Genomic DNA, 16,351 nt, shown 5'->3' with positions numbered 1-16,351 from the left:
AGACCAAGAAAGGCAGGAGCACCAAGGAGGGCAGCCACAGGCATTCCTGTCCTACTGTTCATAGCAATGACATAAATCCTGTAAGAAGGCCTGTCTCCACTGGCTAATAGATAGCAGTGGGTTTGAGGGCACACTGAATTTTAATACAGAGTGGAATCCAGAGATATTTGGAAAGCAGTCTGGGCACAGCCATCTCCTGACCATTTCTGTTTGCTTTCCCCCCTTCCCACCCACCCCAGACAAACTAAGACAAATCCTGTGGAGTTTACTCCAGGCAATCAGAGGTGGCATCAGTGCCTCTTGCTGGCTTCCCTGTGAGCTGCAGTCCCTGGGTCATCAATATGAGCCATAACGATCCTGGGGAAGAAACACACCAAGACACTATGCTACAACACTTCATGCAAACCCCAAAGAGGCAGACAACAAGGTCTTGAGGTGTTTGGGACTGGAAGGCAACCGAGAGAGAAGTGGCCAGCACAAGGTTACCTAAAGACAGGACACCATGCAAAGGCAGGAGGTAAAACACAGCCCCAACTTAGTGGGTTTTGCCCAGGATTTGCTGTGGGAAAAGGCATATCTGAAGTAACAAGGTGTCCTGTCCACCAGGAGAGTAAGGTTGGCCAAGGAGAGTTCACTGACCATCTGGAATTGCTCAGCTATTGTAGTGTAACCAACAGCTACAAAAGGCAGGTCTCTACATGGGAACTGGCTTTCTGTGTATTTTGGGTAGACCATGATAATCCTGGTGGAAGCCAGGATATGGTGAGGGTCTCCAAATGTGATTATAGTCTATCTGAAGGTGCCATGGTGTCACCTCACCTGGAGGGAGTTCATCACCCCGTTGGCTAAGACAGCCATCTTGCCAGCAACTGATTTCACTCCTTGCTTGAACTGCGCAATGTCGGCTGCAGGCAGGACATTCCCAATTGATACGCCACCTACAAGAGCCAGCAGGAGTGAGTTTGGAGCCTCCCCAGTTCCAGAGAGCATCCCAACCCCTTCCAGGCTAGGGACTCCAAAGCTGCTGCACAACACTCCCCTGTCCCCTTCCCTCCCCACTGAGCACTAACCCACCTGAGTGCACATTCTCAGTGTCACCAAACAGGTCTGCAGAGCTGATGGCACTGCTGCTTGAGAGCTGCTGCAGGCGGGATCTGGCTTCATACTGCAGCAGAAGGAAAGCAGAACAAAAAAAAGTTACAAAGGGAGGGAACAAAGCAGGACCTGAGCAAATTGGAGGGGATGAAGACAGAGCTGTACTAACTTAAGCACTGCAGGACATGCCTACCTCAGCATCTGCCTCACGTCCAAAGAACATATCTGAAGAGATGGCTTTGGCCCCTGCAAACTTCTGCCGTGCTTCATTTGATTCCACAGCTGATGTCCTGCTCTCCGTCTCACGCCTACTGGTGGGTCTGAGGTAACAAGAGAGGAGACATGTCACAGTAAAGAAACAGGCTTCTCTCTATCTCTCTCTCTCTGATCACATTTGATTAAAGGAAAGCTACAAAGCCCCAAGTGCTAGCCATTGTTAGGGTTCCCTGTTCCCCCCATATCAGGACAGCCATCACTTGATGACTGCAAAGGCTGTATCAAACTCAGGAACACAACAGGCAAAGAAGTACAAAAGCCCTTTTCACTGAAAACCCCTTTCCTTGGGCTAGGAAACTACTCCAATCAGTACGCAGCCCTGCTGTCTACTTGGCTTGCACATGCAAGTAATCTTCTGTAGCACAAGACCCAGGTCCAGTCATAATACAGTAACATCTTTCCCCACAGCTCCCAGACCTACCCCTTTGTCCCACACCCAAGGTACAGTGGCACTGGTGGGCACTCTACCTCTCTGAAACTGGTCGAATACTGGAAATGGTCACTTCAGGTTCCTCCTCTTTGTCAATACCCCACGAGGAGTCTGTTTCCCATCGTGAGCCAAAGGCATCTCCCAATGAGAAGGGATTATCTTTATACCTAGGTACCAAAAAGAAGTATGTCAGGCCAGACATTACATTCAGAAATAAGCCAAAGGCTACACTGAAGCTTAGTCTTACTTGGGGGGTCCAGATGTGAAGCCTCCAGCATCTTCAAACAAGTCCAACTGGGAGCGGGAAGATTTTGCAGCCAGTGGCGTCTCCTGCTCAATTACTTGCATCTCAGACATCACCGAGTGTGAGACAGAACTAGCACAACAAACAGGCAATCAGGGCTGGCAGGGTCTGACAGCATCCTGCCCCTAGAACTAGTCTGGCTCAAACTTAATCTGGCCTTCACAGACAGGGCAGGTGCCACAAGTCTCAAGAGAGTCATGGGATGCCAGCCCCCTTCACTGCATGTCTAGTCTAATTTGATTCCCTCAGAAGTCTTGAGCTACTTTCTGAAGGCAGGTATTCTGCAGAGGGACAGCTGTCAGCAGCAGGGCTCTAGGGCTGGAGACTGACAGACCACATGCATCTTCAGAAAGGCTCAAATGCAGACTAGCACCTCTGAACAGTATCTATACCTTCCGGGGCCTGAAACATTTTTAGACATAGTCCAGCATACAAACACCTGAAATCAGATGCTTTTTTGTTACAATGCCTTCAGGAACCTATTCCAGAGCAGAGTGCTTTCAAGGCACCTCCATCTACGCTAAACCATCTGGAGCCAAGTACCTTCTGGACACCAAGCCCATGCCTAGCCTCTCGGCTTGTTCACGTTTCTTCCCTTCGAGGTTCTGAAGTTTCTTCTCCTCCTTCTTCCGATCAAGCTGCAGTTCCTGATAAGCCAGTCTCATTGAGGTGACACTAATGGAAAGAACTGTGGTAGGTATTGGCTCATGCCCCTCCGCCCCCCAGTCCCATCCTGTGGGGGGGGTCAAGGGGAAAAATAACCCTGACCACCATCAAGCACCAGTTTCCCCAGTAGCCAAGCCAAAAATCCTTGCATAGAAGCTATTGCTCATGTTCCCATCTCACCTCATACCTCCACTGGAATTCTGCTCTTTTTGTGCGAATTATGACTTCCTTACTGCCAGCATTCCCCCCGCCCAGAGACAGAGGGATAAACAGGTCCCCATCCAGATCAACCTTTAGCATCTTCAGCCCTGTCTCAAGGTCAACAGAAAAGCAAGATACTTCCATATCTGCTCCTCTAAAACTCTTCCAGAGGCGTTAATTTGAATAAAACGTGGCAATGTAACTTGTGCCTTGCTGTAAGGACCACTTCTGCTTCAGGTTACCACTCATCCTATCATGCAACATCTTCTGTACTCAGCTTAGTTGGCCCCACGGTGAACAGCACCAACCTCTTGTTACTTCTACCTTATATATGCAAGGTATTCAGCCCAAACAAGGCACTTACATGGATTCCTCAGTTTGTTTCCTGGACTCCACTGCCTGCTGCTCTCTCAGCTGCTCCGCAACCTGGGCTTGCCGCTCGATCTCACTAAAGCTCTGGCTGCTCACTTTCTGGGCTCCAAGACCCTTTTTTGCACCCAGCTTAAAAAACAAACAAACAAATGTGAATTCTTCATCTCATTGTTCAGAGCATAAGAAAACCAGCAGTCTGAAATCCTGTGCCTTGCTACACTGATCAGGCCTTTAGTCAGCCTGTTTAGTTATAACCTATAAGCCCAGCTGAGCCTGCAGCAGAGGATGGAAGAACATACAGGACTTAACCAGCCAGTGACCAGTGCTAAGAGATTAGCCATATGGACTCCTGATCATAACCATAATGATCCGAAGCCTAATTATTTTTGTTCCTTAACACACAAGCTATCTTTCAAAAGAGGCAATGAGGTAATCAAAGCTCTCCCTTCCCCAAATGGGTATCTCATAGGCAGCTTGATTAACAGGAGAAAGCAAGGGGCCAGGGAAAGGCAAGCAGGAATACACGAGATATGCTCTGCCCCCTCTCCATAAAACAAGAGCTCAGACATACCCCTTTCTTGGCAGTTCCTGGCTTCTTCTTTCCAATGAGGGAGGATTTAAGTTCTGTGAGAGGAAAGCAGCAGCATGTAAGCAGGAATTAATTAATTTAAGAAGGCAAAATTAGTCAGCAACCCACACAAACATCCACCACAGCCCAGCTGCTACAAAGTCCAGGGCACACCATGCAGCTTCACAACACCAGCCTGGGTGACTTCACGAAGCCAAGAAAGCAGCACTGAGAGGGGGCGAGAAGCTCCACAGTTGCAGGCTGGTGGCCTACAGAAGCATGCCCATCCCTGTAGAAACTTGTAAATGAATTAAGTCCTTCTAACAGCTCCTCTGAATGTCACGCAGCTGGTGACCCTATCCAGTAAAGGTTACGATAACTAGAAAAAGACTTGATTTGTTCCATACGTAAATCCAGGAAAATGTCATTTCAGGGCATATGAAGGTCAGTGTTCCTTGTCAGTGCCTTAGGGACAAAGAAGCAAGAACCATAAGGTCAGGTTTACGCGTTCAGACCAACTGCAAGACGGACCTAAAGTTCAGTGAGCTACAGACACAGCAGGTTCCCTGACACCTTCCACCAGGAACCTGTCCCTCTGAGGGCATGAAGCAGACTACGCTGGTAAAAACAGCCAAGTCTAGCCAAGTAGCAGATGTCTAGGCAAAAGTGTAAGAACAAAGCAAGCATAAAGTGGGATTGACCACGTCACTTTTCCAGCTTCCAATGTTGCGTAGCTCCGATATTCTTTAATCACCCTCATTGGGCTTTTTGTCCACAAAAGAGTCCAATTACTTTCTTCACCCATGTAGATTTTGGCAACCCATACTTTAGGTCATCCTCAACAGCCTTTTCTGTGTCTTTTCTAGTTTTACCATATACTTTTGAAATAGGGGGCTCAAAATCTTCACACTATTCAAGACACAGGCAGTATTTTCAGCTCACCATTCCTAGCATTGGATTTGTTTTTTGATCACTGTCAAGAGATGTTTTTAATAGGAATTATAACAATAAGATCCCTTTCCAGAGAAGCAACAGGTGTTTTAGAACCCAATATGATATATGCTAACTTTGGTTCATTCTCTCCTTCCAAGCACAGGAAGCTAATGTTAGAGCTGAAGGCAGAGTCACAAAAGGGGCAGGCAGAGTTGTCACAAGCAGCCAGCGCAAGCCAGCTGTTAGCCAGTTACCTCTGGCAGGAGCAGGCCCTTGTGTTGACAGATACATGGACACATCTAAAGAAGAGACATAAAACATGGGGCATGAAATAGATGCTTGAAGACACAGGCTTTCCACCCAGGATGAACACACCGTTGGCCAGGAGTACACTCTTGCTAAGCAGAGAAGCTCCATCTAGATGCTCCATGTGCAGCCCAGACAGTAATGGTGGGGGAAAAACCCTTTTACTGAGCAAGCTAAAAATTCATCTACCTCCAAGCTTCCTAAAAAGTCAGCCACATGGCCTTGATTAGCCAAGCTCTAGATATTTAGATACCAAGTTCTGTCCAAGCCACAAAATGAAAACAAGGTATTGGAAATGAGACAGCTTTGAACTTGATCATCCAAAGGAGCTGGAAACCTCCAATAAACTGAACCAAATATGTGGCTGGGTTTTTGGGTCTAGGAACATCCTCAGTACTGACACCACAGGAGGATAAGCTCCTTTAGACATTCTGAAGATCAGCTCATCAGTTCCAGCTCCACTGACCTTACTGAACGGTGGGTATAAAAGCAAGATGGATCTAAGAATTATCAAAGAGTCTCACTTACCTAGAGGAGCTTTAGGAGATGTGCTCAACAAGTCAATTGATGGACCTTGACTAGAATCTGTGGGCACAAAAACAAGAGAGAAATTCAGCAGAGAAAGATTCTCAACCCCTTCCCCAATTGCTCTACACCTCTCCTACACCTTCTGTCCCCCCAAAAGGCAAGCCAAATTGCTGTCTGAAAGCTGCAGCTTCCGAAACATAACTATCTTCTATCTCCACAAAGCAAGTTATTCCCACTGCAGTGTCCTAAACACATTAAAGAAAGTTAACACTTCGCAGAGGAATGCACAAAACTGTTTCAAACTAAAGTTATACCCCCATATTCTTGGATTCTTTGTAATTCATATCTAGAAACAGTATTCTGTTTTCCATTCATCTTCTTCATACATTATTATTTCCAGACCTACCTATTACAAGGGATAGCAGAGAAGCAGGGCAGCTAACCCCCCAAAGAAGACCATTTCATGCACATTTCGGGAAAAGCAGAGAAGTGACTTCTTAATCAACAGAGCAGCATTCTCAAAAGTCTCCACTAATTTAACTCAACAGCCTCATTACAATGCACAGAGCTTCCACTCCTGCTCCAAGCCTGAAGCATGAGGAAAGTTCATCCCTTCCAACTCTGGTACAGAAGAGTATTCTGCTGGAAATGAAGTCAGGTTCTTGGGAAAATTATTCAGCAGGGAACTCACGTGACGCTTCATTGCCTTCTGATGACCTTGTTGTTTTTTCCATCTCCAGGGAAGACTGTGCAGGATTCTGGCTGGCATATGCTACATCCCAGGTACTGGAAGACTGTAAGGAGACACTCATTCCAATGATTTGCAGAGGCATGAATGAACTAGAATAGTCCTAAACTAACTTCAAGTTTAGTGATCTATATTCAGTTTTAGGCCAAAGAGAACGTGATCCAAATTCTATACTATGCCTTCTTTGAAGATAGAGATAATTTATGGACAAGTTCACATTCCCTCAGACAAAAACTAAAAAGGGAAAAAAATTAAAGGAAAATGGAAGCTAAGCTGAATGGAAGGCCAGGAGAAAAGACAGCATCACTCAAAGAACAGTAGTATCAGAGTTGGCTACTACAGGGACTTCCCATGTTAAAGAGATGAGCTTAAATCTGGGAGAAAAAGTGTGAATGAGTTTCCTTTGAAAAAAATAATCTTGGCTTCTATTGTCTTTATTACCATCCAGCCAGTTCTCATGTTACTCTGTTCACTTGGGAGAGTGCCTCTAGCACTGTATAAGCAGTTGCCCAAATCCACCTTACCAGGGTCCATGCACTGAAAAGCTGACTAAACCAAAAGTTCACAGTAACAGCCAGTCCTTGCTTTAACCGTCCAAAGGGACTATGTATTTAAGGAGCAGACCAAAGCATTTTCCAGGGAGTAGCTAGTATCAGTATCCCTTGAAGATACAAATAGTCTCAAAGACAGAGAACCATTACATGCATATTACAGGCTCCACAAGGGAGCACTTTGGTATGTGCCTATATCACAGGCTGGTGATTGAATCTTAGTTCTTCCATATTACTAGTGAATAAACATAAAATTTAGTATCCTTCCAAACCACATGCAAATGCACCTATCACCTCTCCAGGCTCCTGGATGGACTGCTGGCTATTTGAGAGCTGTTAAGGCTGCCTGGTTTATAAAGTTGTTCTCACCTGTGTGTGCTCCATGAAAAAATCAGCATCACTCTTGTCAGGGGAATGCCCAGGGGCTCCACTCAGTCCATCTATCAGCAGCTGAAAAGAGAAGAGGAAAGGAGATATCCTACAAGACTCAGCACCCAGCACAAAATGTCTTTAACAGTACAGAGCTGCCCAGACTTACATCGGTGCCATACTTGGCCATAGCAGCACTTGCCAGCTGCCGGATCTTCTCCCTGTACATCTGGGCAGCTCGACTATTATACTTAGCATTGGCGTCTGTGGTAGTGCAGCCATGCTGACAGAAGAAAGCAGTCTTTAAAAAAAAAAAAAAAGAGAGAGAGAGAGAGAGAGAGAGAGATAAATAGTCAGTCTCCTGAAGGAGGAAGGAAAAGGAAACTTCCCAGATACAGGGGATATAACACTAAGTGTGGGGCATGACCATTCATTGATCAATGCAACTTTCACCAGAAATTCACTTTATGGGTCTCAGAGGACTGAGAAAACAATCCCTGTCCTTCACAGAAGGATGCTTCTGAGTCACAGTGCTAAGCATGAGCTTTCAAACTGATTAATACTACTAACTCCTTTCATTTAAGAGAACTATGTCTTTCATTTAAATGAAGTGTAAGGAAATGAGAGGTCTGCATATCAGAAATGCATTCACAAAGGTCACAGGCTGACCTCTAAGTGCAGCTGACAGATGCCTCTCCTCATTACACATCTCCAAAAAAAGAGGGGGCAGTTGATACCCTTTGGGACCAGGAAAGCCTCATAAAGGACAGGGACAAGAGCCAGAGGATGACACTTAGCAAGAAGGAAAACAAGCAAAATGCCTACAAGAGGCTCCTCACCGCGTTGGCATTGCTGCCCACTTGCATACATCTCAGCTGGAACCAGTTCCAGTTAGAATCCAGCTCTGTAGACCTATGCGAAAACAAATTATTTCCATTAATAACGTAGGGCATCCCAAATGCAAAAGCATGCTCTAATCTAGCACGCCAAAGCATGCCACTGCTATTCCATCAGAGTACAGAACATAAAGTTAACACGTCAATAACTTCTTTACTTCTTTGTTCCCATAATGAATTAAGTTGAACTTTTAAGTTATCAAAAATCAGTTTGAGCCAGATAACAATGTCAAAATTTAAAGGGTTTCTCACTGGTATTGCTTAAGAAAATGAGGCTTGAGCTAGAAAAGCACAACCAGCAGCTTTCATGTAAATTTCTACATGCGAACTCACCACAACATGAAGGACTCATATATTCAGCCCATCCCAGTAATAAGAGCAGAACACATTACAAAGCAACTGAGAAAATGATGACGTAAAGCTATATGACAGAACATGCCTCATACCAATTACTCAGCTCATCTCTGCATGAGTAAAGGTTGAAGTCCTCTTACCTAAAATACACTTACAAGTAGTTCAAATAAGAAAAATAAGCTCAATATCCAAAACCACCTTACCCAGTAGACTGATGCAGAAAAAGCCTCCCTTGTTTAGCATTACAAGAAAAACTTTCCTACTGCTTTACCAGTGAGATTCATGCACCACACAATCTCCTTCCAGCTTCTACAAATGGGAACCCAGATCATGTTTCTGCAGGACCTGTGAAAGCATCATGTTGATGTTCTACTGGCTATTCAACCAGATGCTTTGGAAACTCTGTTTTGAAAGGGCTGAGTAATCTCAAGCTTGCTTTGAGCAAGCCACATAAAACCCAAAGCGATTGCCTTGATGACCAACTTCCCTCTAGCTGAATCCCCGTGTGTTCCCAGGACACCGGCACAGTTGCTCCAGGCCTACCCGGCGGTGACCACAGCCTGTTCCTCCCGGGCCACCCTCCCCAGGGCCGCACGCACCTGATGAAGCTGAGGTGCACACCCAGAGACCTGTGGACTCCCGAGCAGTCAATGCAGAGGAAGACCCCGTAGGTGATGCTGGCCCAGCTCGGGTTCTTGGCGCCGCAGTCGAAGCAAGACTAAAGCCAAGGCAGAGGGACACCCGGCGTTGAGGCAGCGCCTCCAGCGGCTCTACCGCTCCTTCACCCCCCCCCCCTCCGCCCGCTCGGGCCCAGGGCTCCAACCCGCCGGCCCTCGACGTCCCCGCCGCGGCCCGGCCGCTCCCCGGCCCCCGCCGCGCTGCCGGGACCCCCCCCCTGCCGCGCCGCGTCCCGCCGGGGCCGGGTCCAGCCCGCGCCGCAAGGACCCGGCCCAACTCGGCTCGGCTCGGCACGGCACGGCACGGCACAAGGCGAGGCCGCTCGGCACCGCCCCGCTACCTTGTTCGCCGGCGCCGCCCGGAGCCGCTTGAAGAGAGTCTGGATCTCCATTTTGCTCGGCTCCGCCGCCATGATTCCTCCTTCCCAGAAGCCACTGCGGCGACGGGTCCCGGCCGGGCCCAACAGGTGCGGCGGGAGGGGGCGGACCTGAGTACGGGTCCCGGCTGAGCCCAAACCGGCCCGCGGACGGGTCCCCGCTAGGATCAGCCCGCACCTACCCCACCGCCATGACAGCCGGGGCCCAGCGGGCGCGACAGGGGCCGGGACGGCGCCCCAGGCCCGCGCCGCCACCGGGCCGGGCCGCGGCTTCCCATCGCCAAGGCGGGGCCGCCCGGCGGGGCGGGGGCACGCCAGGGCCCGGCCTCCGCGGGCGCGCGGGGAGCGGGCGCTGTTGGGGCTGCTGCGCTGCTCCGGCCGAAGGAGGCGGCCCCGCAGCACCGGCTGCTCGCAGAAGGCAGCAGTTAGATGTCCTAGTGCCTGGCCAAGACAGCTTTCAGTGGGCTGGAAGGGGAAACTAGTGGAAGAAAAGGCTTTTCCGCAGATGTGTAAGGTATCCCTGAGTACTCACTGCCAGGGCAACACAGGACCCCTGATCACAGCAAGATTCACAGTCTTGGGATGTGTAGGTGCAGTCAGGAACAGCTGGAGTTGTTGGACAAAAATAAATCCCACAAAACCAGGTTTAGCAGGGGTATTAAGTCTCCTGTTCTGGGAATCAGTGAAGCTCTAACTACAGTGCTCAGAGCAAGACTTGATTTGGGAGACAGATTGCCCTGCAGTAGGAAGATGAGAGGCTTCTGGCTGACACATCTGATTGCAGCTACTCAGAGACAAGTTCCTGAGCTGGGCAGTGAAGTCCTGGGCCTGATCCAGTCTGGCAGGGCGTGTTCCAGGCAGCAGTCCTGCCTTAAGTAGCCCCTGGTGTCTGTTGCTCTTACACTGCCACTACAGTTGTTCCTGTATACCTGTTTCTGGGACTATACAGAAACTGTACTGGGGAATCAGTTCAGGTAAAAGTTACTAGTAGCTTTTTCTCCTGGCTATTTTTAACCAAGTTCCCTGATCCCATCCATGGGACAGCTGTCCTTGCAGTCACACCAGCAGAGCCAAAGCTGGATGGAGGGACAGAAAGGGAGTGCGTGGCGGCAGGGTGGAGGCTTCCTAAGCTGCTTCTCACTGTGGAGAGGAGTGGGTTCAGGCAGTGACTGTGCATTGGGAATGGTATTGCTCATGCTGGCTGAAGCAGTCTCACCCAAAATTGCTTGCTCCTGCCTTGGCACTGTCTGTTGTGCTGTGGCCTGGTGTTGGCCCTCTACTCTGCTGGGTTTATTCTGACCAGGTCCATGCTGAGTGTGTGATGGAGATGCTGCGCAGTGGTTAGGTGCTGATGTTGCTAACAAACAGGGCTTGTGAGAGGGAAATGGTGCATGCCCAGGAGGAGCCAAGGCAGCCTCGGAGATCAGAGGGTTCAGTGCCATGCTTTGTCTCTGCATATCTGTGCCAGAAGACACCAGCAGGTGTTAGTGCAGGCTCCTGTCCTCTGTGGGGGCACACAGTTTATGCTCACCATGCTATGTCCTAGGAAGAAGCACTTGCTACAGCAGGGTTACTCAAGCCTCTCTACCTCAGCTGGGTCCCTTGCAGGCCTTCCAGCCCATGCTGATTGCTCCAAGTCCTGGCAAAGCTGCTGATCCTATCCAACAGTTTTCCATAAAAGCAGCAGGAAGAGCATGCTGCTGGTATGAGAAATAGTCGGCTTCTTTTTGTTGCCTTTGTCAGTACAGGAAAGACTTCCTGCTGCTGACTGTTCCCTGCGAGTGAGTGCTGTCACTGCGCAGTTCTTGCCATTTCCTGCATCTGTTTCTTTTGCATCTCATGTGCTTTGCTGCTGAGTTTCTGAGCTCCAAGCTGGTAGTCTGCTCTTTGGCCCCTGGCCTCCATGTCAATCTACATCACGTCTGACATCTGCCTCCTTCCTCCTGACTGCTGTGACAGCAGATCCTGAGCCAGCTCTGGCCTCCTAAACACTTATGAATAACAAGAAAGATGCGAAATGGCTTTCAAGTAGCGCTCATCACAGCATGTGGAAGCCAGGTGGAGAGACTGGGCAGCGAGCAGGCACTGAGCTCTCTCAGCATGAACAAAATCCTTTTTCCACCAGCGAGGGTGCAGTGCTGGAGGAAGCTGGGGAAGCAGAATGAAAGTGCTGCTCTGTCTCCCATGCTGCAGCCTCGCTCCTCTGGCAGCTCGCAGGGCTTGGGACAGCAGAATAAAGGCAGGAGGGTGGCTCTGGGCTCAGTGGAGAAGAGCAGGAGGGCCAATACAGCTAGGGCTCTGCTCCTGCTTGAGCCAGCTCTTTTGGCTGCCACAAGAGGAGTCGCTTCTGTACCTGCTCACCCAAAGATGTGCCATTTGATGTGTGATCGTGTATTTATTCATGCTGGACTTACTGTACTGGGAATGACCTACAGTTTTCTCCCACACAGAAGTCATCCAGGGAGGAAGAACCCCCTTAGATCCTTGAAAGCTGTGAATCCCAGCACAGCAGCAGCTGAGGCCAGCAAGGCTGATTCACCAGCAGATATCACTGCCATCCTAGCTAACATGGTAGGTAGAAACGGAAATGGCAGCAGTGCTAACTCTCCCACCAAAGGTCCAGAGGACACCATCCTCTCAGATGTTCAAGAGGCCAAATCAGTAGCCAGCAAAGGTGCTCATTTCCTTCATAGACACTGAAGTCAAGCAGGAGGTCGAACTCCCTGAAGAAAAGGTACTGCCTTTGAGAATTATAGTTCATCTTGGTCTTGGGTGTCAGGGTTGGCTCAGCTGCAGCCCTGGGACAGACCGCATGGGAGTTTATAGAGATTTGGAGCTTTCTGTGGTTTTGAGCTTCTCTTTACTGAAGCATTTTAAATTTGGAATTAAATAAGCCAAAAATCAAGTGACCTGTGTGGGAAAAAAGGGGAAGTGGAGAAGGGGAAGATGGCGATACTATAGTGAGGGAAATATCTCCTTTTTCAGACCAGATCAATAGGGCTGTTCTGGAGCTTCTTGAGTCCCTGGGCACTGCCTTCTTCAAGGGCAGTCCCCAGCACAGGCACTAAGTTGCTTGAGGTGTGAGCCAGCAGGGCTCTCCTCCTATCAGACATAGCTCCTCCAAGTTTTCCAGTGGACATGTAATTTTTGTGTTTCCTGCAGATCACCTCACTCTCAGGAGTTTTCTAAGCTGAACCCCTCTAGTCCAGGGACTAGTTGCTGCAGCTCCCCCAAGAAGAGTAGGGAGCATACCTAAAGCAGTAGGCAGTGACCCTTGAAAGCGGGACAGGCAGTGCTAATGGAAGGACAAGGTAAGCAAGGAAAGATGAGAAACCTGTTGTTTGAGCGAAAATCTTGAAAATGTTCAATCACAGAGTGCAGGCACCACTGTCAAACAGGTTATTATGAGAGATTTGAGATGAGAGTGAATAGGTAGTAGTGCTTCAACTCTGCAGGTGGCCACAATGGGTGCAGGGGGTGCAGGGCCACCAGTGAGGTGAACATAGATAGGATTGTGGATGTAGCATTCTTTAGGAGCTGGTTGGACTGTACTTGTGCGGGGGAGCGTGGAGGAAAAGTTGAGAGAAAGGGCCATTGTGATCACAGCTGGGGGCAGGGATTATTTTGGTGCCAGCTTGCCACTGAAAGCAGGAACAATAGAGACTGGGGAAGAGAAATGGTAAACGGTAGGGAAGGCAAAGGGAGAGAGTACAGGACCTGTGAGAAGAATTCCAGCTAGTAGGATACAAAGGAAACAAAAGGGGGAGGAGGGGATGGCAGGATCTATAAATAGCTGGACCCAGTGAAGGTGCCAAGACTGAACAGGAAGGGTTATGGCCCCCCACGCTAAAGCGGAAGAGGTGCCAGCCACTGCACCGCTAGTGGAGAAAGGAAGTCTCAAGCACAGCTGTAAACTGCTTTGAGAGACTGATGAACCAGGAACTTTTGCAAGCAGTTTTGCTAGAGGAGGAAAAACAGGAGGACACAGCCAGGAAAAGCCAGTTCTGAAAGCAGCTGAGGGGGTGAATGGGCCTGAAATTTGGTTTGAAGAAGTTCACTGGAACCATGCTGTTTAGCCAAGACATTACAATAGAAAACCAGACAACTGCTTCTAGCTGTAAAGTCTACCCTATTGCCCCCTGCTCTCCCCTCAACAAGAATTTGTTCACCATGTCCAGGAACATCCTCTCATGTTCATCTTTTTTTGCTCTTCTAAGAACCTAGGTAGCTTGATAAATAGTTTCACTCCCTGTAGCCCCCAAATTTTCCAGCTCTTTTCTGGCCTGGAACTGGGTGGCACTGTGGTACAACACTCAGCTGTAAGGCTTTATTTTTTTCCCCCCTTTGTGAAAGGTTCCTCTGAAGACACTCTTCTTTGTGCCGTGTAGCCTTCCTATTCCTGCTTGTTTTACACAGTCTACCCTGCCATCCTCTAGTGGGTATTTTCCAACCACATTTCCATAGGCCACACTGGAATCTGTGACTGCCTTTTGGCTCAGGTTCAGCACCGTGGAGCAGCCCTGCAGTCAGGATCTACGAAGCTACCCAAGAACAATCACCCACCTGTCTACATGGAGCATGTAAGCCTATTTTCCAGCTTTCCTCACAAGCAGAGGGGAAGTCTGCACACAAGCATACTCTAGCAGCTCTAGAAACACAACTGAGGCAGCTTCAGGTCAGGCACAGCCTGCACTTCAGTCAGGGAGAACATGCCCAGAGTAGCAGAGCTGAGCACCACACAGCTGTGGCCTTGGGTTAGATCTGCAAACATGGCAGGAGCAAAGAGAGTCCAGGATAGCTTGTAACAGCTCCAAGGGGCCTGCACAGGATTGCCTCATACTTGCACCTGCCTCAGTGCTTCTTGCCAAGCAAACCAGCCACAACAAGGATGCGGGGGACGGGGAAGTGGGATAGAAAGTAAACTGAAGCACCATGGCCCCAAACTCCACACAAGGCTGTGGGGGCACCTCCACAGTTATATGCAAACCACAAATCTCAGCTGCCATCACAGCACAGCTGGCTTGTGGGCTCTGCAGGCTCCAAGATGCAGATTCTGCCTATGGAGCAGAAATGTTAATTAATGGGTTGAGCAAGCTCAGCTTCTGCTTTGGGGAAGTGGGTGTGATCTGCCATAGAGAATCTTCAACTTCCTTCTCCTAGAAAATTCATAGTCAACAGGAAATCCATATTTTGGGTAGTACTTTAGGAACTCTTTTCGAGGAAGATGTCAGAACCAAGGTAATTATCTACCAGCCACAGATTTACAACTTTTCTGCAAGGAATGGTTTTATTTATTAAAAAATCAAAGATGACTAGGTAATGTTTTTACTGTTTCCCATCAGGCACAGACACACTTATGTTTTTACAGAAGCAATGGGGGAAAAATAGGCTTTGCTGGCCTTCTGGAATTCAGGAACAGCAATTAGTTCATGTGTGCATGTCTTCCTGTGTTCACACACAAAGCAAGACTTTTAGCACGGCATGGATGACAAATTTTAACCAGAGCCTTTGCTGTTAACAAAACCTCAGTTGCTTCTATGAAAAACTAAGCCTCCAGGCAGAGCTGTTTCTCTAATATTAGTTAGATGTGTTTCCCCCTACCCCCACAGCAGGTTCTTCACTACACGGGCTCTTTTACTAATCCATTTGTTTTTGGGTAACCAGGACAAAGTGTCATGCCAAAATTCATGAGGTACAGTCCAGTTGAGCAATTTTTCATTCTTGATATGTTGTATCCTGTCCATTACTTCAGTTGTTGGCACCTTAAAGGAATTTCTGATGTGCAAACATTCATTTAGGGGACTTGCTCATATAAGCTGCAGTATGTTTAAATGTCACTATTTCTGGAAACCTTCAAGCAGCCCATTATGATCAGGTGGTCATGTTTTCCTAGGACAAACAAGTCTGCTCAGACTTTGTCCTCTAGAATTTCAGGTTGTTTGTACTGTAATCAGAGGTCTCGTCTGCTGGGCATTTCTGTCCTCATAGCAGGTTCTGGCTACTCCTAACTTCATCCCTAATTATAGCCTAACCAGAACTCAGCTCTTCTGAGAAGACAAATTGAAGCCAACCTCCATGTTGCCCTTCATATCTCCCTTCTAGTTTTTTTTGTTGACTATACATGAAAGGCTACTATTAAAGTTTGAAATATACAGTCTAGCAAAGTACACTTCTCTATTCATTACAACACGCATCTCAGGTCATTTTATCCTTGACCATTTTTACCCCGTTATCTCACAAGCCTGGCAGGCACACTATCTTCACATTCATGTGTATTAGAACAAAGCAGCAACAAATCATCCAGTTGTGGGTCAGCAAGTGGAACAGATGCTATTACTGTACAACACTGCTGATACTTTGCCTGGGTATAGTTCTGAAAGTGGAGACTAGACCTTTAAATAAATCCCCAAGTGCTCATACACTGACATCTCTTTAACTGCATAGTATAAGTTTAGATGTTTCTTCAACTATTAGACCTGGAATAATAGGTAAATTCAAAAGTATTTAATCTATTTAATGCCAAGATCTAAGTGACAGTTAACTGCCTTTTGTGAACACTTTCTCTTTTCCTGAGAGGTGACATTACTGATTCAGAACAAAACACTTCAGCTGTGTTCTTGCTGTTTTCACCCCCTCCACATATTTGTGGAGTGCAATGTTAGGGATGCTTTTTAGCAAGACATTTCAGTGGCTGATGTAT

The 16,351-nt window shown here is 48.0% G+C and overlaps 1 protein-coding gene across 2 annotated transcripts; it reads right to left on the bottom strand.

Annotated features, from left to right (window-relative positions):
* Positions 1 to 81: 81 nt before the first annotated feature.
* On the bottom strand, positions 82 to 9,896 carry ARFGAP2 (ADP ribosylation factor GTPase activating protein 2). Of its 2 annotated transcripts, XM_013959300.2 has the most exons (17): positions 9,616 to 9,896; positions 9,197 to 9,315; positions 8,187 to 8,259; positions 7,517 to 7,648; positions 7,348 to 7,428; positions 6,371 to 6,473; positions 5,680 to 5,736; positions 5,100 to 5,144; positions 3,916 to 3,968; positions 3,337 to 3,473; positions 2,649 to 2,780; positions 2,049 to 2,177; positions 1,840 to 1,968; positions 1,289 to 1,415; positions 1,075 to 1,165; positions 820 to 938; positions 82 to 357 (listed from the first exon to the last, which is right to left on the bottom strand). In XM_013959300.2, the coding sequence occupies exons 1-17, from the start codon at positions 9,685 to 9,687 to the stop codon at positions 337 to 339; spliced, it is 1,620 nt and encodes a 539-aa protein (XP_013814754.1). In that variant the 5' UTR covers positions 9,688 to 9,896; the 3' UTR covers positions 82 to 336. The 2 variants fall into 2 exon arrangements, with proteins under 2 accessions (XP_013814754.1, XP_013814755.1); XM_013959301.2 differs by lacking the exon at positions 5,100 to 5,144 and having other exon boundaries at positions 9,616 to 9,894.
* Positions 9,897 to 16,351: the final 6,455 nt, after the last annotated feature.

This window comes from Apteryx mantelli, chromosome 4 (assembly GCF_036417845.1).
Source record: "Apteryx mantelli isolate bAptMan1 chromosome 4, bAptMan1.hap1, whole genome shotgun sequence".
Classification (NCBI taxonomy): Eukaryota; Metazoa; Chordata; class Aves; order Apterygiformes; family Apterygidae; genus Apteryx; species Apteryx mantelli.
This window is presented reverse-complemented; position numbering and strand designations above follow the sequence as displayed.

Bases quoted from the DNA above. Each gene is read 5' to 3' on its own strand.
- ARFGAP2 (XM_013959300.2), bottom strand. From the start codon at position 9,687: ATGGCGGCGGAGCCGAGCAAAATGGAGATCCAGACTCTCTTCAAGCGG. The intron at 5,737-6,370 runs GTGAGTTCCCTG...TTGTGCCCACAG, and splicing joins AGAAGGCAATGAAGCGTCAC to ATTCTAGTCAAGGTCCATCA. The intron at 1,166-1,288 runs GTAGGCATGTCC...CTTCTGCTGCAG, and splicing joins GACGTGAGGCAGATGCTGAG to TATGAAGCCAGATCCCGCCT.